This window comes from Felis catus, chromosome A2, assembly GCF_018350175.1.
Source record: "Felis catus isolate Fca126 chromosome A2, F.catus_Fca126_mat1.0, whole genome shotgun sequence".
Classification (NCBI taxonomy): domain Eukaryota; kingdom Metazoa; phylum Chordata; class Mammalia; order Carnivora; family Felidae; genus Felis; species Felis catus.
The window spans coordinates 17,373,597-17,390,609 of NC_058369.1; the positions used below are offsets into that span (position 1 = coordinate 17,373,597).

Below are 17,013 nucleotides of genomic sequence, written 5' to 3' on the forward strand. Positions count from 1 at the left end.
TGACAAAGTTTTAGACATGAAAATGTGTTAGATAAAGAGGGAGATGGCAAGTCATTATAAGCTTCACATGCTCAGGGATATGACAGTAACACCAGTAACACATACTTGGGCTTTGCCTCCAAAGACAGAAGAGGATATATCTGTATCCTGGATACATTAAAAAAAAAAATGCCTGCTTCATTTCTTACATGCTGCAGAAACACAGCAAAGTATCTATAGGGGAAAGTCCCGATATCCTTTAAAACGAGCAGGGAGTATGCAATGGCAGAAATACCCCTCCACTGCCAGAAAGAGAACTCTTCTGGGGGGACCGTCCGACTCTTGATTTCAGCTCAGGTCATTATCTCATGGTTTGTGGGTTCAAGCTGGCAGTACAGAGACTGCTTTGGGTTCTCTCTCTCCCTCTCTCTGCCCCTCCCCTGCTCTCTCTCTCTCAAAATAAATAAACATTAAAGACAGACAGAGAGAGAGAGAGAGAGAGAGAGAGAGAGCACGCTAGCTCTTCTCTCTGCTTTAATCAGTGCCTCAATCAGTGCACCCTTCCAACCTCCACGCCTTCACCTACTTTACTTCCTTTCCATCTCAGTACAAATACGATTGCCAATTTGGGACAGACCTTCTCAGAATCACGTTTCTTTCCTTCAGAGTTGCTTTTTGTTTGTTTGTCTGTTTGTTTCATTACACATTCAACAAGATGGTGCATACAATAACTGCTGAGCACGTACCATGTGCCAGACATGTTCTAGGTGCTGGGCCCCATCAATGACCAAAACAGAAACCCTATCCCTGTCATAATATTTATCTTCTAGTGGGGAAAGTCAGAGAATAAACAAGATAAATAATTAAACTGTACAAATTATAAGTGACAGGTACCATGAAAAAAGTGAAAGCAGAGAAGTCGGGAGAAAAAAATGGAAGAGGTACAATTTTAGAATAGAGAAGGCCTCACTGAAAAGGTATACAGAGAACTATGAGTATATCTGAGGGGAAGAACAATCAAGAGAAAACAGCCAGGGCTCAGAGCTCAAGATAAAGGCCCACCTGGTTTCTTCAGTTACAGTACTAAGAACAGCAATGAAGCAAAGTTAGCAAAGGGGAGGGTTGGCGGGGTATCGTAAAGCCTTGCGGTGACTGGTAAGGACTCTGGCTTTTACCTTGAGACGGGAAACCATTGGAAGGGTTTTAAGCAAAAGAGTAACAAGAGAATACACTACAGGGAGCAAACAAATGGAAGGTGCAAGACTAATTTGGGAGGTTATTACAGTAGTCAAGGTGAGAGAGGGTGGCTCCAATCAGGGAAAATGCAGTGGAGGTGGTGAGAAGTAGTCAGGTTCCAGGTAGATTTTTCTTTTCTTTTTAAAAAAATTTTTTTTAAAGTTTATTCACTTATTTTGAGGGAGACAGAGCATGAGTGGGGAGGGGCAGAGACGGAGAGAGAGAATCCCAAGCAGGCTCTGTGCTGTCGGCGCAGAACCTGACATGGGGCTCAAACTCATGAAACTGTGAGATCATGACCTCAGCCAAGATCAAGAGTCAGACACTTAACCTACGGAGTCACCCAGGCACCTCACGGGTCCATTTTTCTGCCAAATTAGATGTGGGGTACAAGATAAAGAGTCGCAAACGTTTAGGCAACTAAGAGAACATTATATTTCCATTTAATGAATGGAGAAGCAGGTTTTTGTTTTGATTTGGGCGGGGGTGGGGGGGGTGGGGGAGTGGGGATCAGTTCAGTTTACCACACCTCAAATGAGGTGGCAACTTTATATCCAAATGAAGATTTTAAGCTCTAATTTCAAATTTCACTAGTTCTCATCCAACCTCCTCATGGTATTTAACCATTATTACACACCTGTTCTTACCAAATGTTCCTTGTAACTCTTTAACATTTAAGTAATGTTTACATATTTGTGTATTATTCTCTGCAACTGTACAAATGAAAAAAAAAAGCCACAAGACAGCTAATAATAAAGCATTACTGTAATTCTAGAGAGGTCTGTAGTGTACATGATGGTTAATTTGAAAATCATCTTTTTCACTGAGCTAGCTTATTTATCTTTACCTTTTTTTTTTTTTTTTTACCATTTTTAAGTATACAGTTCAGTAGCATTAAGTACATTCATAATGTTATGCAAACATCACCACCATCCATCTTCAGAGCTTTTTTCATCTTGCAAAACTGAAACTCTACCCAATTCTGCCTCTATGAATTTGACTATTTATATATGGAACCTCATGTAAGAGTAATCATATAAGTGGAATCAGTATTTGTTTTTTTTTAACTGGCTTATTTCACTTAGTACAATGTCTTTAAGGTGCATCCGTGCTGGAGCATGTATCAGACTTTTCTTCCTTTTTTAAGGCTGAATATCACTCCATTGTATGTATATAATGCATTTTATTCATCCATCCAACTATCCATCTATCCATCAGTGAGCATACAGGTTGCTTCTACCTTTTGGCTATTGTGAATAATGCTACTATGTTGAGTCTCTGCTTTCAATCCTTTTGGGCATAGACTCAGAAGTGGGATTGCTAGATCATTCAGTAATTCTATTTCTAATTTTTTATAAAACTACGAATCCACTTCCCATTGTGGTCACACCATTTTACATTCCTACCAATCGTGCACAAGAGTTCATTTTTCCACATCCTTACCAACACTTGTTATTTTCTGTTTGTTTGGATTTTTTGGATAATAGCCATCCTAATGGGTGTGAAGTGGTATCTCACTGTGGTTTTCATTTGCATTTTCCTAATGATTAGTGATGTTGAGCATCTCTTCATGTGCTTATTGCTATTTGTAGATTTTCTTTGGGGAACTGTCTATTCACATCCCTTATGCATTTTAATCTTGTTTTTATGTTGTTGAGCTGTAGGAGTGTTTTATATATTCTGGATATTAATCTCTTGTTCAGATATGTTTTACGAATACATTCTCCCATTCTATGGGCTGCCTTCTACTGATAGAATCCTCTGATGCACAATAGTTTTTAATTTTTATGGGGTCTAACTTATCTATTTTTACTTTTGTGGTATGTTTTGGTGTCACATCCAAGAAATCATTGCCAAATCCAACGTCATCAAGTTTCTGCCCCATGTTTTCTTCTAAGAGTTTTATGGTTTCAGCTCTTATATTTAGGTCTTTCATGCATTTTAAGTTAATTTTTGCATTTGGTATAAAGTAAGAGTCCAGTGTCACTCTTTTGCGTGTAGGTATCCAGTTGTCCTAATGCCGACTATCTTTTCCCATTGAATGGTCTTAGCATTCTTGTTTAAAATCATTTGACCATATTTGCAAGGATTTATTTCTGGGCTCTTTATTGTATTCCTTGGTCTATATGTCTATTTTGGTCTAGGCTAGGACCTAGATTACTGTAACACTGCAATTAAGTTCTGAAATCAAGAAGTATGAAACGTCCAACTTTATCTTTTTCAAGATTGTTTTGGCTATTTAGGGTCCTTTGAGATTCTACATGAATTTTAGGTTACATTTTTCTATTTCTACCAAAAAAAAAAAAAGTGGTTGGATTTTGAAAGAAAAAAAAGTCATCTTTTGAAAAAGCACTTTAAATCTTCCTACCAGTGACTGACATTTCACTGCTGCTTTAGAAGCTTCTAGAGGCTCATGGTTGTAGTAATCATCTGTATACATCCTTTTATCCACACTCTAGAATTTTTCAAAGGAATTAATCTGTGAGCAATGTAAAAATCATATGAGTTAATTATATTATCAAACTTCTCCTTTAAAACATTAGGATAAGAGTCCTAAAATATGTGAATATATATTTTACATATATGAATATATATGAATAGATGATATATGAATCAAAACTAACCAAACTGAGAAGATAGTTCAACCATTGAACTATACCCCACTTTCAATAATTAATGGAACTAGACAGAATAGGAATAGAGGACCTGAACAACACTATAAACCAACTAGATCTAACAGACATTTTTTAGAACACTCCATGCAACAACAGCAGAATATACATTCTTCTCAAGTACACATGGAACATTTTCTAGGACAGACCATATGTTAGGCCATAAAACAAGCCTGAATATATTTAAAAGCACTGAAATAATACAAAATATGTTCTCCAACTACAATGGAATGAAATTAGGAAATGACAACAGAAAGCAGTTTGGGAAATTCATAGACATGTGGAAATTAACAACATACTCTTAAATTACCAATAGGTCAAAGAAGTCATAAAGGAAATTAGAAAATAAGACCAATGAAAATGAAAACATAACACACCAAAACTTAGGAGATGCAGCTAAAGCAGTGCTCAGAGGGAAATTTATAGCTATAAGTACTTACATTAAAGGGGGGGTAAAAAAAAATCACAAATCAGTAACATAACTTTACACCTTAAGAAGCTAGAAGAAAAGCAAACTAAATGCAAAGCAAGTAGAGGAAAGGAAATAATACAAACGAGACTGGAAATAAATGAAACAAAGAAGAAAGTACACAGAAAACACAACAAAACCAAAAGTTGATACTTTGAAAAGATCAACAAAATTTGACACTTTTGTAACTGGACTGATCAGTAAAAGAGATATGACTCAAATTACTAAACTCGGAAATGAAAGAGGAGATATCAACACCAATCTTGCAGAAATAAAAGGGTTTATAAGCAAAAATTAGAAACAATGGCACAACAACAAACTACAGATGAAATGGACAAATTCCTTAAAAGGCAGTTACTACTGAAACTGATTCAAGAAGAAAACACTAAGATTGGAAATTCCTGAAATAATTTTTGTAACTTATATAATTAGTTATATAGTTTCTAACAATTAGGCTTGGGAAATTAGTTCCATAGATGAAATTCCTTCAAATTTCCTTCTATAGAATTCAAGGACCTTATTCCTTATAATAAGGCATAAGCAGATAAACCTTTTGTTGAATTAATCTATTGGGTTAACTGGACACCTCTTGTACCCAATCCTCCTTAAAAGTCCATCTTTCACTCCACCTATAACTGCAGCATCCAGGTGCATGTAGGTGTGATTTGACTGCACTTTATTTCAACCAAACCAGAGTTTTCTGCCTCACATCATCTTGATGCCAGAGACGAGTCATCTGCAGTCTGGCCCTGCACAAGTGCAAACCCAGAAGTACAACAGTTAACTGAGAGATGGCACAGGATTAAGGCCCCTTTGTCCACAGAAGTGACTAAGTTAGTGATACTTCTTCATATCGGCTTGTCCTCTTTCCAATTTCACTTTTCCTGGTCTCCTCTTTTTTTCCATGGGATCACTTCTCAAAATAAACTACCTACACACAAAGCCCTTGCCTCAGCCTGGATTTTCTCCCAGAAAGTAGAGACTAAAAAAGGCCTTTAAAACAGGCCTTTAGAGGCGTCTGGGTGGCTCAGTCGGTTAAGTTCCTGGCTCTTGATTTCGGCTCAGGTCATGATCTCACAATTCGTGGGTTTGAGCCCACATCGGGCTCTGCACTGACAGTAAGGATCCTGCTTGGGATTTCTGTTTCTCTTTCTCTTTCTCTCTCTCTGTCCCTCCCTCCCTCACCATCTCTAAATACACACATACATACATACATACATACACACACAAAGTTAAAAAAAAAAAAAAAAACAGGCCTTGAAAGGTCCGTTCCTTCCAACTACCTTTGTGAACTTCGTTAGCACTTAGAAGACCCACTGTGATATGACAGGCTGTGTTAGAAAGAGCATAGGGCTCATCAGCCTACGTTTGAGTTTGAGTTCTATCATTAACCTAACTTCAACTTCTTCAAATGAAAAATGGATATACTGTTATACATTTGAAAGAGTTAATAAACTCCAATATGCTATACAGAGGACAGTTATCCTTATCATTCATGAGATGTATCAGAAAAATCTGTTCAAGTCTACATTCAGGTAAAAATACAAGATCAATTTACAGAAGCTGTGTGTGAATATTAGTTCTTTGAGCAAAAATCCTCTGGTCTCTGATACAGTATGGCTGGATCTATAATGCTTTCATTTTATAAGAAAGGAGAATGTACTCGTATATTACTTATGAAATTACAAATAAAAGAAAAATATTCTATACCTACATATGCCTGTTGTCATAAGGTAGAGTTTCATTCCACAAAAAGAAGCAAATTATATAAACAGAGTTATGGTTTAAAAAGTATATCAGAGGGGCGCCTGGGTGGCTCAGTCGGTTGAGCGTCCGACTTCGGCCCGGGTCACGATCTCGCGGTCCGTGAGTTCGAGCCCCACGTCGGGCTCTGGGCTGATGGCTCAGAGCCTGGAGCCCGCTTCTGATTCTGTCTCCCTCTCTCTCTGCCCCTCCCCCGTTCATGCCCTGTCTCTCTCTGTCTCAAAAATAAATAAACGTTAAAAAATTAAAAAATAATAATAATAAAATAAAATAAAAAATAAAAAGTATATCAGAGGGGCACCTGGGTGGCTCAGACAGTTGAGCTTCCGACCTCGGTTCAGGTCATGATCTCATGGTTTGTGGGTTCCAGCCTTGAGTCAGGCTCTGTGCTGACAGCTCAGAGCCTGTAGCCTGCTTTGCATTCTGTGTCTCCTTCCCTCTCTGCCCATCCCCCGCTTGTGCTCTCTCTCTGTCTCTCAAAAATAAATAAATGTAAAAAAAAAATTTTTTTTTTTAAGTATGTCAGAGCAGACGACCTACTTCTGGGTCGGGGTTGTATACGTAGCAGAGCAGCTCCCTCGCTGTGATCTACTGAAAGTCAGCCCTTGACACAAAGGTTTGTAAAATTTTCTTTAAAAAAAATTTTTTTTGGGGCGCCTGGGTGGCGCAGTCGGTTAAGCGTCCGACTTCAGCCAGGTCACGATCTCGCGGTCCGTGAGTTCGAGCCCCGCGTCAGGCTCTGGGCTGATGGCTCAGAGCCTGGAGCCTGTTTCCCATTCTGTCTCCCTCTCTCTCTGCCCCTCCCCCGTTCATGCTCTGTCTCTCTCTGTCGCAAAAATAAACAAACGTTGGAAAAAAAAATTTTTTTTTTTTATAAAAAGCATATCAGAATAATGGATTCACGAAAACCTCAGGAAGAAGCTATTTGGTCTTATTCAATACCAAGTTGCAAAAGAAACTGAAATCGAATGGCTCACTGTACAATGAAATGCTCAGTGCATGAGCTGGTTTCAAGGGAGTCCTCAATACCCTAAAAGTGAATGTAACATGTTGTATTAATGGGTATATGTGGAGTTTTCTGAGAAGTTCTACATCTTTATCAGAAAACCATGAAGCAAAAAAACTTTAAGAAACATTAGGCGTTTGTATTTTACTGATGTGTCTCCAACATGCAATTTGTATCTGGAAAATGAAAGAAAGTAATTAAACTTTTGTTTCCAGGATTTGGGGATGAGGCAGAGAAAAGGAGGTCTTGCCATGTCTATATCTAGGAACACATTGTGCAGCTTTATGTTTGGGCTTCATTTATAAGTTATAATGCCAACTTAGAGGTTGGTTACAATAGCTGCTCAGAAATTCTAACATTACAGATTTATTTTTCTGCTAAGATTTCACCTTTATGGTTCCTGAGAATTTTTCTAATGCTAAATTCCTTGCATTCTATCTGATGCTACAGGAGACAGTGATGAAACCCCTAGGACATCATTTGTGCCAGGACATTCCAACAAAGCAGTTTCATCTTCCCCTGTTGATATGACCGGATATCACATCACATTCAGAACAGTTCTCACACTAAAAAGCCACCTAGCCTGTTCATAATGGAAACCACCAGTAACACTGCCATTTGTGGAGGACTTAGTGTACTGCATCTAGCTTAGCCTCCATGGTAGCACAGACATTTATTCCACAAATAATTTGTGATTAAGTCTTGTTAAGCTTTCACTGTAACAGAAACAGCATCAATATAAAATTGAGGATAATCCACTCTTACATGTGACTTAGAAATGAAGCTGACATTCTGTGCCTGCCCCACCAGTTCTATGTCTTTGTCCAGAACCCTCTCTAGGCTTCCAGCTCCAATGTATTATCAGGTCTACAAGGGGGAAGAATCCAACAGTAGCCAGATTTCATCTCACTTTCATCAAAATGAATACACTAGTAAGATCTAAGAATTGTCCTGATCACCAAAACCTTTAATCCTAGCATACTTATAAGAAGTTAGTCAGGACTATGAATTATTATTTATAGTGTTTAAATTCTTGTGCTTTAAACATAAGAATAGATTGTTAAGCCCTCTTAATAAAAGAAAATCTAAGCAGGAGCCTGGCTGGCTCAGTCGGTGGAGCTCCTGATCTTGGGGTTGTGAGTTCAAACCCTATGCTAAGTGTAGAGATCACTTAAAAATAAAATCTTAAAAAACCGGGGTCGGGGGGCAATTAGTTAAACATACGACTTTGGCTCAGGTCATGATCTCACGGTTCGTGAGTTCGAATTCTGTATCAGGCGATCTGCTGTCAGCAAAAAGCCCACTTCAGATCCTCTGACCCCCTCCCCACTTGCTCATGTAGGTGCGCTCTCTCTCTCTCTCTCTCTCTCTCTCTCTCTCTCTCTCTCACACACACACACACACACACACACACACACACACACACAGGGAAACCTAAGGACATTAAATTGAACTTTCTTAGTAAACAATGTGCCAAGCTGAAAAATGTTCTTTACACCATGCAAATTACCTTTGGCATAGAATCTTTTCAATATCTTAGTTCAGTCAACATATTGCATTTGCAAATCTACCTACTGTAAAGAAACAGTAACCCAGAAATGGGTAGGGAACTGGGCATTCTGTTGACTTCTTCCCAGAAGCAGCATACTAGAGATCATCAAATAATAAAGTTACAAAATTAAAATGTCATTGAATGTAACAGTTTCAAATGATAATTCAGAAGGCATTTTAGGAAGACTGTGAACCTGAATTTTAACTGGACTAAACTAAGCGCACACATGTAGTCTTAGAAGGTATTGAACAATAATTGATATGCCATGAAACTCTTTTGGATTAACTGCATGTTGCCACTCTGCCAACTGTTTTTCTCACCAGATACCATAAAATATCAGTCATTTGGGCTTACCTAATACAGATTCTGGATGAAAAGGAGTTATTCTGAGAATCAAAGATACGTAAGTGAAAATGAAAATGTCTGGCAAAGAGTAAAATGCCCATACAACTATGAAATTATTATGGGTGGGATCAGAAGCTTAGACTGAGAATTCACTCCTCAAGTCTTTATTTGCCAAACTCATGTCTTAGTCACATCATACTTCAGTAATTAAGACTCCAACCAAATCCAGTCTGTAAGGTGTTAATGTAAGATGTTTATTAGTGTAATTTATTTATTAGCACAATGATCACATTAAAATGTCCCCAAATACAAACTGTTATAGTCTAAAGTCACAAAAAGTATAAACTCAGGTGCATGAATGAGGTTATATAAAATGTTATTTATAAACAAAGTTCTACATCTTCAACATTGGGCGAAAGAAGAAAAAAAAGAGAGAGAAAGATTACAAATAAGAAACATATTTCAATAGAACAACCTGACCAGTCTGGTAACCTCACACTCAGGTATGCCCATGATGACAACACAGCATATCCTTACAGAACTGGCTACTTTGTACAAAGCTATACTGAAGCAACATGAAACATCCAAGAGAAACAGAGCTAACAATGTACATGGAATTTTAGCTGTCATTAGTGGAAACTTTCAATTCCATAAATAAAAAAACATATTTGGGGAAAAAGAGTCAAACAAAAACAAAGCAAAATGGAAACCAAAATGGAATAAATCAGTGTCAGCAATGGAGTGTGAGTGTGTCCCTTCAACCACTGCCACAGTAGGGTGGCCCTGGGCTTCTCCGGCCACCTGTCACTTGCACAAGCTGTAGGGACTGGTTAGAACAGTTAGAAAAAGGTCACAGTTGATCCTTAAAAGTTAGCACTGCCAGTTTTGCAAAGTTCCTAGCCAAAAAACCAAAACCAAAACAAACACAGAAAACCAAAACACATACTGAAAACTAAATGCACACCAAAGGGCAAGTGCTAGGTTTTATCTGATGGGTGCTCTCCTACAGTTAAGAGTTTTATATTTTATTAACTGCTTCAGAGGTAAGCATAAGCAACTTCCCTCAAATGTACTTCTTCTAAGTGTCTTTTCTCCAAGAACTCACAGAAGGAATTCCTGGCAGAGGAGCAAGCTCCTGCTTGTGAGCAGAAGAGGGAATGCTTCCTGAATTCCAGAAGTCATTGCAGGGACTCGGTTTAAACTTTCATAATATTCTGGTTTTTCCATCTCAAAAGTAGTTTTGTGTCAGAGGATCTAAAATAACGTACATCTCAAAACCTACCTAGAATCTAGTGCCAATTACGTATCTTAATCCAAAACAATCAATAATTTGGTTGACTGTGACAACCTGCATAATCAATTAGAGGACAGAAACCTGGAGTGTTTCACATTCTGGTTCTTAAGCCAGAACTCCTTTACGATTTCAAACCATGGCCCAGGTATTATATTCTCTAAAAATCTCTCTGCTAAAAATCCAATCAAAGGTTATTATCTGAAAAGCTCCACAGTACTTTTCCCAAATAGTTCTAGATTTTTTAGCTATTAGTGTGGGAAAACGAGGAACAAGTTTAAGAAAGTCCCATTGGGCTCTGTGCTGGCAGTGCAGAGCCTGTTTGGGATTCTCTCCCTCTCCCTCTCTCTCAGAATAAGTAAAATAAACTTAAAAAGGAAAAAAAAAAGTCTCATTGGGACAATCCTCAGAACGCACTGAGTATAAACGCTAATTTGTAAAGGTCTTCCCACGTGATGCACCAGTCCCCCTGGAATGCTGCAAAAAGGCTTCTCCAGAGACCAAAGGGATTCAAGACACTTCCTGAACAGAGTTTGCATCCAATCTGAAAACCATGTCATTAGAAACCTGATAAGTTGGTTGTAGTTGTTCAGTGAATTGCGATATACTTTCATTCTCATGTTTTTACAGAAAAAGTTGTTTCTGTATCAACATCCCAGTAGTCTATACAGGATTCCACTTTCTTAAACTTTTCAATTCTTATTTTGATAGTTCATGATCATGTTATGAAAGTAACTTTGGTTATAAAATTTCATACACAATAAAAGGTTGTCAGATTTTCAAGAGAATCTAAGCCTCTAGACAAATAAACCGTCATTTCATAAAAAAACAATTTCAGCCCAACTTACAAATAACAAAAGATGATTTAACTTGAGGAAGTACTTTTCAAAGTTTAGTCAGAGCTACTCTAAATTAAAATAGCTATCGTTATTCAGATTTTAGTAAGGTGGAGAGAATTAGAGGTAAGCCTGAAAGACTGCCCTTCCCTAAAAGCAAGCTCACAGAGGGAGAGGGGAGGGAGAGGAAAAGGGAGGGTCACTGCAGTACTGGTGGACTCAATCCCTTTATGAAAGCACACGTTCTCATTTGGTGTTACAATATCCTGATTCATTCTGAAGAGCTGAAAAAAACACATGGAAAAGGCCAACTCAAAATGTTTAAAGAAAAAGAAAAATGTGAGATTTGAATGAAATGATAAAATGAGTTTTCAAAAAGAACAAGAAATAAAAGACATTAGATGCCCAAGGATTCATCTTGTACTCTGTGCTCACAAAGGGAAAGGAGGTTCCATCAAGCCCTGCAGAGCACAAGAGGAAGCAGGTGGTTTGCTCAGGCAGCAGCAGAAAAGGCCCCGAAGAACTACCCTCTGCTTCTTCTACATCGTGTCCAGGAAGGAAAAGCAAAGCTCTGCAAAATGCTGCAGGTTTTAGAAGTGTAACGGTGCTTAGGAAAGATCACTGGTCTGGTGTTGCAGCAGCCCCAGTGTGGAGAGACACGCTAGGCTTCTAGGAGGAGAAAAATAGAAAGGGAGGAAGAAGTAGGAAGGGGAAGGAAAGGGCAGAAAAGCACAGGTCATTAGTAAACAGCAAGTTCAACATAGCAAGATGCTCATACACCCTTTATATGCTATCAGCGGAGCTGGTCTGCTCTTAGGACTAGAGACAACATCCTGAATAAAACAGAAATGGGAGTTTTTCAAAATGGCACTGAGCTATGTGCTCTAGTTAGTAATGGCCAAATCAGAATGAGGTCACATCATGCTCCAAAAACATGCACTCTTTGTCCCCTCCCTACTCATTCCCACCCCCCAGTGAAACATGCATATTTTCAAAAGGTCAAATTCAGAGCACACACATCTTCCCAGGTATGCAAACCATACTCTACCGGCTGCCATCATGTCAGTGGGCAATTCATAAATCCTTGGGTTCTTTTCTGCCACCAGGTAACTAAAAGTCTTGAAACAGTAAGGGCCAGGCTGCATGTTTTTCCTGTTCAATTTTTTCCGTGCTAGTAAGAGTTGGCAATCGGAAGCAATTGCTACCCAAAGTTTGGGTCTCTTCTGGTCATACTTGACATCTTGCTGGGGAAGAAATCTACTCTAGTTTTGATAATTGTTTCCTCTCTGGATGAAAATGGCATCCACTCCTTCAACTGGCTAATCAAATCAATCCCCTCCAAGCCTTTTCTTCCCCTGGCACTGCCTCTTTGTTAAAGAAAGCTGAACTTACACATTTTTTTAAAAGTTCATGTTCAAGCTTCTCCTTTAATCACAGGTATATTTCCATAAATGTTTCCTTAAAACTATACTACATAGATGACTCTGCTTTCAAAGCTGGCACAGAAACAGTCAATAATACAACAAAGGTTATCAAATAAATACAAAAATTTCTGTTCACAAAACTGGAAGATAAGGTGTCACTTCTGGTTGTTTTTAGCTTTTAAAGTAAAGAGTTTCTAAGTTAATGAGCTGCTAATAAGGATGTTAATGTCAGTGGGTAAAACTAACATTCACAACAAATGGAAACCAGCCATCAATAAATCGGAGGTACAAAGATAGAGAGGACATTTTGAAAGGTCACAGAATAAACAATAAATCCTGGAATAATTGCTGTTGCTAAGAGGAGGCTTTCTGGAAGCCTTACAAACAGAAATCGTATGGCGGCTCAAGAAAAGTCTTCTCAAGGCTGAGGTATGCGTACAAGGGAAACACAGACACAGTATGTGTCTAGTGCTTACCTCCAATGCAGCAATGTGAATCGAATGTTATGCCCCAGTTAAGGGCACGCTCTGTTGCAAAGAACAGTTTGCTTGACCATTAGAAGTCTATTCATTTGGGTCAACAGTGTCAGTCTGATTACAACTGCAAAGTGCAATTATTTATAAAAATACAACATGACTCTCATAATGGCTACCTAAGAGAAGGTTTGCACAGTACATCCCTATGGATCCTGCTACTTCTTCGAGAATTCTGCTCTGGGGTCAGACAGCTGGTGCTAGTTATGAGGTGGAAACCCACAGGAACTCAGTGCCAGCTGACAGAATATCAAAGCCTTAGTAATTAATAGGCTGGAGCTAAAGTTAGAGACAGATTTCAAAAGTAACAGTTGGGGGGGGGGAGGGCGGGGAGAAAAAGACCGAGGGCAAAATAGAAAGGAAAGAACTTTTAATTTGTGGCTCACAGATTTCCTAACATTAAGCCATGGCAAGCAAGCTAAGTGCAGTGGGGAAAAGCCTGTGTAAAGAGCTGTAGTGGCCAAAGGCCTACAATATAACATATTTTGATGATGATTAGTTTGCATCTATAATCGTAGTTTTAAGATTGATCCAGCTCTTGTGTGGCACAACTACAACAAATATTCAATACCACTCTTTCTTCTGTTGTTAGAGATGTTATGTGGCAGATGCCCTGGATTTGAATACATCCAACAAGAACAACAAAACCCTTAGAGATAATTCACATGCCTCCCTAACAGTCTTCCTCAAAGAAGCTCATCAAGGTGTTTACTGTGACTGTTTCACCTCCACATTTGGGGAATCCGGGGAACCACTTACCCGCAGTATCATTCCCTTCCATTCCATGATCACCGTTGGCTAGCCCTGTTGCTTTAGAGGATGGCGTACCTGCAACAACCACAAAGAATAATTAGCCACTGTGACAGACAGCAGTATGAAAAACACACTCCACACTACCTAACTAGGTAGAATTTTGTCACTCTTCATAGCATGAGCTTAAAGCAGATAAATATATGTCCAAAATTTAAAGATCCAATAAAAGAAAACCCAGAAATATAGAACACAATGGAGTCATTCATTTTTACGGGACCCAGACTCTACACTATAGAAGAGCCTTTCCTAATAAGCAAACTGAAATCCTTTCTGTTCTGTAAATTGTCAAAGATTACCATTGTATTCAATTAGAACCACTATTAGGCACCACAGATTCTGTATCTGTGATTCAAATCCAATGCTCCAAGGGCACAGGACCATTTGGAACTCCCACACAAAGAGTCCAGGGCATCATCGTTGCTCCTGAGGGTGAGGATTACACAGTCACCAGTAGCACTACTGGAAGCAGAGAACTTTTTTTTTAATCTTACTTATTCTGATAGAGTATAGTTGTGTCATATTCCCTAATAACTAAAGACATTGAGCATCTTTTCATGTTTATTTGCCATCCCTTTCTTTAGTGAATTGAATGGTCAAATTTTTTGACCACTTTTCTTTGGGTTGTTTTCTTATTATTTAGTTTTGAGGATTCCTTATACATTCTAAGTACCGACCCTTTATCAGATGAATTCTGCAAATATTTTATCCCAGTCTATAACTTGAATTTTCATTCTCTTAACTGTCTTTTGCTTTGCAAACTGTGTCTTACCCGTATTTTCATTGTCTTAACTGTGTCTTTTGCTTTAAATTTTGATGAACTCGAATTTTTCATTTTTCCCTCATGCTTTCTTATATTTTCAGTGAGGTATCTAAGAAATCTTTATCTAACTCAAGGCCACAGGATTTTCTCCTACGTTTTCTCTAGAACTCTTCTGGTTTTCAAATTTAGGCTCCATATTAAGGCCAATGATACATGATAAATTTTGTATATAGTGTAGCTACAGGTCTAGATCTGTATTTTTTGCCTGTGGACATCTAATTATTCCTGTATAATTTGTTGAACAGACTATCCTTATTCCCTGAACTGCCACTGCATTTTTGTAGTAAAATCACATATACTATGTGTGGATCTATTTCTGGACTCTCTTCTATTCCACCGGCCTATAAGTCTATCTATTTTTCCAATACTACACTGTCTTGATTACTGAATCTGTACAGTATTTCAAAAAGGTCATGTGAGTCCTCTATAGTGGGTCTTTTCCAAAATTTTTTTGGTTATTCTAGTTTCTTTGCTCTACTATATCATGGATAAAATTGCGTTACTACATAGATGAATATAAGGATGTACAACCTTTTCTTAAAGGCTTTGACCACATCTAACACTTCAGCAACCCATCTAGCTCTGCGGTCAGCTTGCCAACCCAAGAGCTTCCCATGAGTCCCTCTCAAGAACTTAACAGAGATATTTGTCTTTTTTTTTCTTAATCTTTATTTATTTTGGGGAGAGAGAGAGAGAGACAGAGTGAGAGAAGAGGGAGGGAGGGAGGGAGGGAGGGAGGGAGGGAGAGAGAGAGAGAGAGAGAGAGAGAGAGAGGGAGAGAGAGAGAACCTGAAGCAGGCCCCAGGCTCCAAGCTGTCAGCACAGAACCCGACACGGGGCTCGAACTCATGAACCACAGGATGGTGACTTCAGCCAAAGCCGGACGCCCAACCGACTGAGCCACCCAGGTGCCCCTAGAGATATTTTTCATAAAACAAGTAAAAATCTGGAATGTATGCTACAAAAATATAAAATGCAAGATTTTACTTTGAAAGACAAGAAACTGTACTGTCCAACCTTCTGACTCCCACAGATCCAAGGCAGAAATCTTTCACATAAACTCATTGAAAATATCTTTCATTCTGTTATCTCAGATAACAGAGGAACAACTACAGAAAACCTAAAGAACAAGGCAGACCAAAAAGAGATTATCAATTAACTGGAGGAAAAAGAAAATAAAGGAATGAAAGAGAACAGACTTTTATTGAATATCCACCATGCATTAGGTACCATACTAGGGCTTTATATACTGTTTTACTTATCCGGAGAGATACCAACTATGTTCTATCCCACATTTATGCCAAATATGGGATAGAACATGTTTAGCATAAATTTCCTTTTACCCTCACAAAGTACATTTATAAAATTTATTCTTCTTAGCTCAAGAAAGAACACATATTTTAAAAAATCTGCCTCATTTTAAAATACAGATTGTAAAAAATAAAATAAAATGCAGATTATAGGAAAATGCAAATTATAAAAAATACCATCTTCTGGTCATGAGAGTGATAAAATCTTTTTACAATTTAATAGCCAGTGTTGGCACAGTGTAAGAAAACAGGTAATCTCATACACCACTCAACGAATATAAATCGGAACAACCTTTTATGAGACAACTTGGCAGTCTATCAAATTTTGATATACTTGTTTAACTCAACAATCCGTTTTAGGTACGTAGTTCAGAGAAAGACATAAAAGTGCACAAATATGAATGTTAATGAGATGTTGACTATGGCATTGTTTAAAAAGTTACAAATGCCCACTGACAGATTCACTAAATTATTTTTTTTTAATTTTTTTTTAACGTTTTATTTTTATTTTTGAGACAGAGAGAGACAGAGCATGAACGGAGGAGGGTCAGAGAGAGAGAGGGAGACACAGAATCCGAAACAGGCTCCAGGCTCTGAGCGGTCAGCACAGAGCCCGACGCAGGGCTCGAACTCACGGACCGCGAGATCGTGACCTGAGCCGAAGTCGGACGCTTAACCGACTGAGCCACCCAGGCGCCCCAGATTCACTAAATTATGAAATAATATGCAATTTTAAAAGAAATGAGGTAACTCTTCATGTACTGATATGGGAAAATGCCAGACCATATTAAGAAAAAAATTAAACCAGGGTCGCCTGGGTGGCTCAGTCAGTTAAGCATCCGACTCTTGATCTCAGCTTAGGTCTTGAACTCGAGGTCATGAGTTCAAGCCCCACATTGGGCATCATCATGGGCATGAAGCCTACTTAAAAGAAAAAAAGAAAAGCAAATATGGCATAATAGC

The 17,013-nt window shown here is 38.4% G+C and overlaps 1 protein-coding gene across 22 annotated transcripts in view; it reads right to left on the reverse strand.

The window, feature by feature from the left end:
* The window catches only part of MAP4 (microtubule associated protein 4), a 207,249-nt gene that overhangs the window by 94,459 nt on the left and 95,777 nt on the right, over positions 1-17,013 (reverse strand). For all 22 annotated transcript variants that reach the window (XM_045049603.1, XM_045049578.1, XM_045049566.1 and 19 more), the window contains one exon: positions 13,867-13,935. In XM_045049603.1, coding sequence (XP_044905538.1) covers positions 13,867-13,935 — 69 coding nt within the window. The remainder of the gene's footprint in view (positions 1-13,866; positions 13,936-17,013) is intronic.